We start from the raw sequence: 10857 nt of genomic DNA, 5'->3' as shown, positions 1-10857 counted from the left end.
CCCCTTTCTACTCCCTCCCCCCCGCCTTTGAATCACATTTGACCCCGCTCGCCGGGTCCTGCTGCCTGCCGGTGGAGGTGTTTGGTTTAGCCACAGGGCGCGCGCCGGAGGAGGAGTGGATAGTGTGGCTGCCGTTGTGTGACAGTTAAACGCGGCGCTCAGACACACAGAGCCACACTACCACCACCAACACCACTACAACCTGGAGACACCACCTCTACAGTGCGCGGTGCTCAGCCCGGGGATGTGACATGACTTGTCCGAGTAAGGTACACGGCACGTTCATCAACCGTATTTATCTTCCAATTACACATCCAACACACGTGATTTTAAGAGTTTGATTTAATAGGTTTAAAAATTTTATACTAGTTTACTTATCTTTTAGCTTGAATAACGTCAGTGTGCGGGCAGTTTAGCTCTTACTATTAAAGCATGTGCAGTGCACGTGCAGCACCACCTTTTTCACTGGTCATATAAATCATATAAATTATGATATTTATGTGATCAGTTCTGTATGCCTAACAGGGTAAAAACTAGTGAGGCCTATTGTCAGGTTTAGTTTCCGAGGAAGAAAAAAATACGACTTTATAGCAGTCTTTTTAAGGATATTAAGTTGTTTTAAAGCTTTTCTGCTCATTATCCCACACTTGTTTACATCAACAGACTTTAATATGATTTATTTTTTAATAATAAAATTAACTTGACATTTAGAGAGTTAATGCCATACTTGTTGAAGCACACTGATTCTTCAGGTTGCCTCAGTGTTGTCAGAACTTTGTAATTTGCTTTCAGTGCTATTAGTGTATGTGTGTTTGTGTGTGGCGTGTTATGACACAAACAGGTGTAACTTTGTCAGTGTCAAGACTTTCAATGCAAATAGTACCCAAGTCTTTGATGGTTGTGTAGAGGTTCTTTGCCTTTCTCCCCTGAAGTGACTTTCAACACACCTTAATCACTGTTTTACTTGCATACATGTAGTACATGTGAACCAACAAACAGGCAGGTGTGAGGTGAGCAGACTTGAAGAATGCAAACACGAATCTCAATTTAAAAAACAAAAAAGAACCCAAAAAAGGGAAAAGAAAAATTTTAGTCACTCAACTTCAGCCCCGCTCAAGTGTGATTGAGTGTTTGCCTACAACAGGTCTATTATTTATTTGAATCAGATCCCTTTCTGTCAAACAGCTGCCACACGCTGTGATTTTTTTTTCATAACAGAGCTGATAAGAAGCAGCGATAACAGCAGCATGGCTTTCATAGCTCACACTGCATGACAAAAGTATGTAAGATGTCAAGTCCCGGGAGGCCTATAGGAAATATGCAGAAATGTGATTTGTCAAATGACGACAGTTATCACTATTAAAAAGTTAGAAACCAGTCTGTCGTGAGATGTTTGGTAATAATATGATCGCCTAACATCACTGCTACTGTAATGTATGCCCTGTTCAGCGCATTTAACACAAAACAATATTTTTTTTGTAGCTGTTGCACTATTTAAAAATATTTTTACATCCCTTACCAGACAACTTGAACAACAACCAACAACCTGAAATTGGCTGAGTGTATACCCATGCCTTGTCTTTCTTATTATTCAATATTCAGCTCGTATTGAAGCCCAAGAACTGTAATTTTGATTTTATTCCAGAATTAAGTAAATTAAACTGACAGGTGTTTGATTTGGCATCGACCTTGATTGGATTTTCATTTATTTTGTCATTTTGTTTTGTCACAAAAAAGGGAGCAGATGCTGTGTGATGTGATGCCACCTTGGAGGCACCATTGCTGCACATCAATAGGCCTGTGATGATCAATAGGGATTGCGTGATGTTTTTGCATTGATTATAGAAACGTGAGCCGATGAATGGAACCGGATTCCTCTCCAGGGGGGGAAGGGGGTTGTGCTGTTCCTGTTCAGAAGAGGAAACTGAAGAGCAGCAAAGCGACACAACACACCCTTTTTTGCATGAATCTGTCGCTAGATCACTCCTCCTCGCTTCCTCACTCACTCTTTACTTTTTTATTGAAGAGTCTGAAGGCTCTTATCAGCCACCTTGTGAGGTTTTTTTTTTTTTTGAGAAACGGGCAAGCCGCTGTTTCTTTTCAGTTCAATTCAACCAAGTGTCAAGATACCATGGTAAGCTCTGTTCTTATAATGTGGGGATACAGTAACACGGAGATCCTCACTGACTGTGAAATGGTATCTGCATTCTCTGCATTCTTACTGAGCTTGATCAACAGCGAAACACAGGCGCTTCTAAAGCTGCTGTTAGAAGAGACAGAGCTGGATTTTCTGCTGCTTTAGAAGATGATGGGCTTCGAGAATATGAGTTATGGCTTGAGATCATCTCTCACAGGTGGTGAAAGGTTCACAATGGTCCCTCACATGTAACACCCGCGAATGGAGCTAATGACACCGCTCAATAAATACATTTACTGTCCTCAGTGCGGTTTGAAAGCTATCGCTTTTTGAAAGCGAAGTGCTGCGGATGCACTCGACTGCCCGCTGGAACTTCTATAGTGTTGCTCTCGGCTGGCGTCAGATTTGACTTTATCATGTGTTGTGTAACAGTGCAGGTATCATTTTGATCTTAAAAAAACTTGAAGTGTGCGACAGCAGGCTTAGTACTGCCGTCCAGTCATAGCTCTGAGGTGTGTGTGTTGCTTGGTTAAGTTCAGTGTTCATGTGTGGTTGCTTTATGACACCACTGTAAATTAACCCCAGCACAGGTGGATATAACACAGAAAACTATAGAATTACAGAGATACACAGATACAGCTGGCAAAATGTCACATTTAAAGATACCTTGCTTTATATTGTTAAAAAACACTCAATTCAGAACAGCAAGTATTGAAACTCTGATTTATTTTTGCTTTATAAACACTAGGGGCTTCGCCTGATACTTAAAACCCCTTACGTCTCTTTATTATCTTCATTATTGCCCAAATGTAACTTTTTAGCACCCATCTCTGTTATATCATGAGATGGAAACTTTGTGTGTTGACTGCTAGATTGCTGTTGTTCATGCGATAGGTTGTTTTGTCTATGTCCGTGTGAGCCATGCGTGTTGTTCATAGCGGAGAGTGCGAGCGAGCGTTTGGATCCCTCCTCCCCCGGTGCACCGCCGGCCCCCTCTGTCGCTTTAAGTCCTGCCCCTCAGAGCCAGCCAACAGCAGCTGTTCCATATTCATCAAGCCCTTGAGTCTTAAAGAGCCCTATCCCGACCATGGAAAGAGTCATTCCTCTTGCTCGCACTCTCATGCTCTCTCCATCTTAGCGCTCATCCCGCTGCTGCCTGCGCTTCTCTGTCTCTCTCACTCTCTCTCTAGCTTTCTCTCACCCCCCCACCCCACCCCCTTTTTACCTCTCCTGTCGATCTGTCCCTCCCCCTTCACTCTCTCTCTTTCCCTCTCTCTCTCTCTGTCTCTCACACACACATCCACTCAGACACACTCTTTCTCTCTCTCTCCCACTCATATATACATAAACACACGCGCATACACAACACACATGCTCAGGCACACACACGCCCACTCAATCCATCAGAGTCCAACATACCTGTGCAGGCTGGGGGGAAGCGGTGCTGGAGGGGGTTTTCGGCAGCGTTGTCTCTGAGGGTGCTTTGCTATCATTTGGGGAAGAAGCGGGTCTCAATTGTTTTCTCTTTCCTCTTCCTCTCATTCCTGGAATGCTAAAACTGGACTGATGGACATTTCAGAACTTTGTCTTCCAGACCCTCTCAGCTATCATAACCAGTAGGTGCACTTGTTTCTCTGTTTTCCCCCTTTTTTTCTTTTTAACCTCTGTGTTGTAGTGCCGTTGATCCCTTTGCTTTTTCCTGTATTTTCCTTTCATTTTTCTTCTATTTAAAAAAAATATAATCTGCTCTTTACCTACTATTCTTTTACTTTTCTACTAGTCTAGGCGCTGAACTTTTAACTTTCTAATTCCTGGCTGTTCTTTTTGTATAGCCTCTTAATGCCAACTCAAACTCCTTACCTGCACTTTTTTTCCCCGTTCGTTGTTTTGAGGGATTTTAAATATCGTTGGACTTGACAGGATTGAGCAGTAGAGCAGGTGCAACTGTGTAAATGCGTGTATGGGTGTGTGGCACATCATGATGTATGTTTTATAAATATCTTTCAGAGCATGGCTGATTGATTTAACTTGGCCCTTTGAAGCAGTGTGTGTGTGTGTGTGTGTTTTCCTTTTTTCTTTCTTTTTTTTTTACTCTATAGAATTTGGGGGGTGCCTGTCCAGTTTGGTTAGGAGCTTGTTTGCTGATGGCTTTGTCCCTAGATTCGGCCACCCAGGCAGACTGAGAATGATATTATAAAGAGGAGAGATTAACGTGAATCCGTAGAACTGGAGAAGATAAATTACACGCTGTAATATATATTTGTAGCCAGGCAAGACGAATGAAAGGACCCTGTAACCTCAGTCAGGCGGCAGGTCTGTCCCAGTCAGCGGCGTGCCGGGCAAGCTGCTGTCTCGACAGCTCCTGGCTGCTGGGACAGTCTGGGCTTACAGTGCCTTCACCAAACTTTTTAAATCAACCAATATCTTACATTTCAAACAAAACAAATTACCTTTAGTTAAGGTATTTTTTTAATCACCGGTTTTCTTTGTAATAATTATTTTTCTTTTTTGGAAACAGTTTTATCATTATGGTACAAATATATCTAACAACAACCAATAACAGATACTGTATGAAAACCACAAACTAAGACATTTGGCTTTTCTAAAGTTTTCTTTTATTAATTTAAGCAGGTGGTAATCATATATTCTGTAAATGATGATAATTATTAGGGTTATTATGTAGAAGTTTAAAGAAATTTCAGGAGTTTTTCCCTAATTACACAGTGTTTTATAATAATTTAATATTTTTGGCAAATAATTTTTTCTTATTAGTGTTGTTTTCATATTATTCATTTAAGATATGTAGTTTTTTTTTAAATTAATTAGATTTTAAAGAAATGTGATCACCTAAAATCATTAACAGAAAACAGTTAGAGCTCAATTCTCTTAGTGTTTCTTACTTTTTTGACTTTTTTAGTTTGAGCTTTAATCACTGCAAATTCAAAGTTATTCTAGGATACTTATAAATAATAAGGAATATATTCAATCTTTGTTTTTTTTCCCTTAAGATGTATTTTGTGTAGTTTCATTCTTTGATACATCTTAAAATTAAATTAAACAAACCCTAAAAAAGTGAACATTTCTATTGCATGTCAGGTACGATGAGCTCAAGTGTACATATCTTTTTTGTATTCTTTTGTCTGTATTTCCTAATTAGGAAAAGAAAACCACTGCAATTTTTATTTATTTTAGAAGAGTTTTACATATTTACACCAGTATGTGATCATTTTAGTACATGATATTAAAGTTTTCATTTTTTAATGGATTCATTAATGGTTTCCTCTAAAATCCAGTTTTCAGCAGAAATTGAACTATATGCACTGCACAAGGTGAAACATTAAACATTTAAATTTTAGGACAGTTTCAATTATGTCAAAAACTAATTGCTTAGAAAGGCTTTTAGTTTAAATCAGTTTGATCTTTCAGGTGTCAGAATTCAGATTTTTTCCATTGTATCTCTTAAAGAAATTACACATAATCTAGTATTTGTTTTGCCATTTTTCAGGTGTGAAAGAAGAAGTTTATGTAGCTGTGCTGGGATATTTTTTAGTAATACTTCAAGAGGGAAGTATATTTATATATATTTGTTTATTATCACAGATGTAGTTATGTTGTGCTGATTTAAAATCTGTCTAAAATAGTAGGAAACATTACATATAATGTAGTGATTATGCTGAATACTCATAATAAATAATTATATTTGTACTTTAAAATATCGGTGAGCAGAAAATCTACTCTTTCAAAGCTCAGTTGTGAACAGGTGTTTAACATATTAGTAACTTTTTACTTTTCTTTTGAAAGTGCAATCAGTAAAATCGATTTTAATATTTTTCCTGAACTCATAAACCAAAAATATCTTTATGAAGGAATGCTCAGCAATAATGTGAACATATATCAATCCCCCAAAACAGTTTATTTGTGGGCTCTTTTCAGCACATGCTTGTGTGCTGCTGGTAATTTTGGCTCAGCAGTAGCTCTCTGCTAATTATGCACTGGTATTTGCAGCCTCTTACTGAGCGCTGGATGCGGCCGCGATGCTTAAGTGAGAGGATTAGTAGAACGTATGTGCTCTATGTTATTAGCACAACAGTGTAGTGCCGTATCACTGTAGTACCTATACTGAACCAAAGGCATCAACACTGCCTGGGAATCAGCTGGAAGGAGAGTTTTTATCTTATAAACAGAAATGCTTCACTTGTTTCTTTACATGTTGGAAATCAATTGAAAAGAAACGTAGACGTTATTGCAACTTGTTCTAATAATGTTTTATGTCTACATTTGCCCTGTTATTCAGTTTTGCTTCAGTTGTTTAAATCCAAGTGTTTTTTATCGTGTAGTGGAATTAGATTCTCTGCATTCACTTGTGTTGCACTGGCTGTTGCACTCTCTTTAGAAACCAGCTCTGGTTGAGGATTGCAAGTGTGAGTTTTTCAGTGCTTGTTAGAAAACACAATATTAGAGTGGCAGCGAATTGAGATGTGACTTCTCTCTGCTTCTAAATGTTCCATCAACACCCAGGCTTCCCTTAAGCCCTGGCAGAGGCACTGCAATAAACTAACTAGGCTATCCAATTTCCCTTCATGAAATAAGAGCTTTTTAATGTATTTTCAGAGAAGCAGAAAGAAGTTAACACACAGTGATGAATTAGATTTCAATTTATTTGACTTCATTCCCAGCTTGCTGCATTAAAGCCTGCAAACACCCATCTCTAGCAGTCCGTCCACTTGATTCTTATTAGGTTTCAGAAAACAAGGCGAGGGAATTGCATTAGTGTATCTTAAGTTAAAAGCTCCTTGCTCTTTGACCAAGTGTTTCATTGTTATAGGGTTAATCAGATTTTTGCTGTCTTCATGGAGATGCTATCACAGGCTAGAGGCAGTGGTGGGTAACCAAAGCAGCCGTGCACAGACGCTATCCAGATGGGATCAGCTTACGGTAATTTGGTTTCAGAATACATTACCAGAAGAAGCTCCTGGCCGAGGATGGCCACCCCGCTATGAGCCAGGAGCCGGTGGCCTCTGTAGCTGCAGCATGGAGCCCAGGCAACCCACCTGTCCTGCTCTTACTTTCCTCATCTCCCAGAGCAAATTTTAGCAGGTTTTTTGGGATGTGTGCCTTTTAAAGAAAAACCTAATGTGCTTAAGCTCAGATTTTTGCCAAATTCTAAATACTTCTTCCTTGTACCAACAGGGCTTTGTTGTCCAATTCATTAGAGAGATTCCTGAGTCCACTGGCCACGCTGGAGCCCTCTCATTTCTGGTATCTAGTATCATTACTTTCACTGTAAATATGTCACTCAGCTCAAGCTGAGCGGGGGGAGCATGTTGTCTCTCTCCAGGCCAAATGGTGATGCAGAGTGTGTTGGCAATGTCTGGATAGTCTCAATTCTGTAGCTTCAGAGGTATTTGGGTTCATAGTTGTTAGTGCTGAGGCTGGCTTTTAAGGAGCTGCCAAATCAAGCACCTTCTTGTGTTGCTTTATTTCCCAGGTCATTAACTGATAAAATAAAAGGACAAGAGAAGGGTTCAGCATCCAGGCTGGTTCTTTTTTTTTCTGTATTTCTTTACTCTAACTTTACAGTTAAAACTTACTAAAGACCAGATTTTGAATGTTTCTTTTTAGTATTGGTCAGTTTTGGGAGATCATGCTGTCATAATAACATGCTTTCTCTTGAGAGCCTATTTGATGTTTGGCCTTTACATCTCTTGATGATTACTTACAATATGTCTTTGGCTATTTTATAACATCCACCTGCACAGATATCACCAAATGTCACTGCATGCGTCCCTCCTGATTTCTCATCCATGGTAACCTTGGACACCTCCACCGCAGTGTGAGAATCTGTTTAAAAATAACCAGGCCCATTAGTCTAGAAGGATAATGCTAGCCTATGTGGGCTCTCATGCCCTTGTGGCAGCAGAGTGCTATCACTGACACAGTGCGTCAGCACTTCTTCCTGTTGCTCCAACATTGAAGGGCTCCTCTTCATTTACACACATCCATGCATGCATGCATCCTCACACACACACATACACACCACATACACACAGTCACATACACACACCTACAATAGAAAGCGGAAATTGGGAAATACACCACGGTCAAGAAAAGAGCCGTTAGCATGAGCTGTTGAGTGTTGCATTACAAGAAAACACCACACGGTGAAGATTAAAAGCAAAATCAGCCGTAATTACAAAGTTTAACATTTTTTGTGCAAACTTTTTGCTTTCTATTTGATTGCAGTCACATTGTGCGACTCCAGGTTCAGTAATTCACACCTGGTTAAAAAATGACGTGACGTAAGGTGGGTAACGATATGGGTGTTTATCATTGAAGGCTATTGGTATTGAGCGGTCAGTTGTTTGAAGGTTATGTTTCGGAGCAGTAATTGAAATGCAAAATAACATTAAGATCGATGCTTAGCTTTGTTTATTTATGAAATCAATATTGGAACCGTCCATCACTGTAGCAGCTCTGATTCCTACTGACAGCTTCACCAGGTCTTCTATGCATGGTCTGCGTGAGCCTTCCACCCATTACAGCTTTTAGAGGAATCACGTTTTTTTGTCATCCCTCTTTGGAGAGCTGTGTTCAAATGTTTCAGGCTCATGTGCTGAAACACGCAGAGCACAGCCTTAAAGAAAGCTGTAGGGCTCAGCTTCATGAACTGCTGAAATTGTTAAATTGAAAACATGCTGCGTGTACAGAGGCTGTCTTACGGGTGTGTCTACGAGAGAGAGAGAGAGAGAGCACTACTATTGCTTATCCCAGATTTGCCCTGGGCAATTAGATGTAACCAATAATCACCCACTAACAGAACAGTGTGCAAAACGCCGGTCAATGTAGGCCGAATTTCTCTGTGCTTACATATTTGGACCTTGCTATTAGAAAAATAAAAGCAACTTTTGTTTGAGATTTTAATTCATGTAAAAAAAAATTTGAAAAGCAGTGCAAAAATATTATTGTTGCAAAAATATTTGAATGTCTTTGTCAACTAAGAGTTAGTGAAAGTGTTAAATGTAAGAACACCATTTTTCCACATTTACTTCTGAGTCTTTGGCGTTGTTTAGACTTCAGTTTTTTTAAAATGTGGAGTAATTATAAATTATAAATAAATTATACTGTATAAATCAGAACAAGCTTCTAATTTTTGTGCTTGGTTTCCAAATAACCAAATTTTTGTCTGCTCTCCAAACTTTCAGTGACACAAATATGGAAGCGAAGGGAAAATTAAATTGTAACTCAATCTGAAAATCAGGCTGTTCACCCTTACTGTCATCAAGGGCAGTGTTTATTAGAGGTTTACATTTTTTACAACTTTTCTTGTCATATAATAATTAAATCTGATAACTGACAGATTTGTTAGTGTAAAAGTGTGTGTGTGTGTGTGTGTGTGTGTGTGTGTATTAGTCTGCGTCTGCCTTCAGTTTGTACGACTGTGTGCTTATATGAGTATTTGCCTGTTGGTCACAAAACATGTGCACATTAAAACGTCACCTTAAGAGACCGCCCTTGCATCCTTAAGTACAATCAAACGTTGACACACTGAGTGGCTGCTTGTCGAAACGTTGAGAGGCCCCCTCTCCCACTACATCCTGTGACGCGAGACGTTGGCAAAAACCGCGTCGCACGTTTAGATGTCAACCCCCCCACCTCCCCACCCCTGAAGGAGATGCATTAATTCAGGAAATATCCCCAAAGTTTAATTATTCCTGAATGGTGTGGTGGTGGACACAACCATATAAATCAGTTAGGCCCACCCGCCTTTTTATTACCAGCACTATTTATGGAGAATGTGTGGCAGCTGGTAGAGATGAGCCTGTAAAAAGCTAGAGGCTATTGCTGTGACTGTGTCGACTGCTGTGGCGTGTGACAGTCATAACAATGGTGTTTCTGAGTAACAGCAATTCGTTTTGGAGTCATCTGAATTGTGTGCCTCGAACAACGCTTTAAACGCGAGGAATCAAGTTACATCTTTAACTCACAGGTGTCGTATAGCGCGCCGCGCTGTGATTGCTCGCTGACCGTGAGCCTCTGCAAACGCCGTCACGTCTGAAACACCTGATAAACCTCAGATTTTTGACCTGTTAATTTTGCTCTAGCATTTGTGTACGTACGCGCGCGCGTGTGTGTGTGTGTGTGTGTGTGTGTCTGTTTATATTTGTGTCCTCTTCTGGTAAAGGGGATAATTTGTGGTGGAGGCAGGATTGGCTCTTTGTTTTAGGCAGGTAGAGTTTCCTCCTAAACAAGGACGGCCTATCAGAAGAAGATTAATGAAGTAATTTCATGCATGGCTCTATGCCTCCGTCCCCCTCTACGCACAGTGACTGTGTCTAAACCTGTGATTTACATTGCACTGTGTTAAATAGCCTTAACCCTTTATAAAAATATTTCTTTCTGTTTGCGACACACATGCACACACACACACACTTAGACACACAAACAATAAAAAAAAATCATCCAGCACAGCTTGCAACTTTCTGTGAAAATTAGCCTTGTGGAGCTGTTTTCTCTCTTGGTTTGCTACACAAATATCTCTGAATGCTCTCTGAACTGCAATGCATGACTTTCAGTTATGCGCAAACTTTTTTCTTTTCTTCATTATTCAAATTTTATAATCCCACCTCCCTCCTCATGGAGCGTGCTGTGGTTGATATCTGTTGGCTTTTTACTGGATTTGTAGCAGTTAAGCAAAACTTTAGCATGTGGCTTTTATCGTG

General features: G+C 39.9%; 1 protein-coding gene across 9 annotated transcripts in view; it reads left to right on the top strand.

Annotated features, from left to right (window-relative positions):
- Positions 1 to 102: 102 nt before the first annotated feature.
- Positions 103 to 10857, top strand: part of esrrb (estrogen-related receptor beta) — a 44325-nt gene continuing 33570 nt past the window's right edge. For 2 of the 9 annotated variants that reach the window (XM_013276284.3, XM_019348615.2), the window contains exons 1-2: positions 3246 to 3753; positions 7328 to 7396. In XM_013276284.3, the coding sequence (XP_013131738.1) occupies positions 3704 to 3753; positions 7328 to 7396 (119 nt within the window). In that variant the 5' untranslated portion in view covers positions 3246 to 3703. Of the gene's footprint in view, positions 270 to 3244; positions 3754 to 7327; positions 7397 to 10857 lie in introns of those variants that run through there. The other 7 variants (XM_025901044.1, XM_013276288.3, XM_013276287.3 and 4 more) reach the window with 7 other exon arrangements.

Source organism: Oreochromis niloticus, linkage group LG19, assembly GCF_001858045.2.
Source record: "Oreochromis niloticus isolate F11D_XX linkage group LG19, O_niloticus_UMD_NMBU, whole genome shotgun sequence".
Taxonomy (NCBI): Eukaryota; Metazoa; Chordata; class Actinopteri; order Cichliformes; family Cichlidae; genus Oreochromis; species Oreochromis niloticus.
The sequence above is the reverse complement of the archived record's forward strand: the minus strand, read 5'-3'. Positions and strand labels throughout refer to the sequence as shown.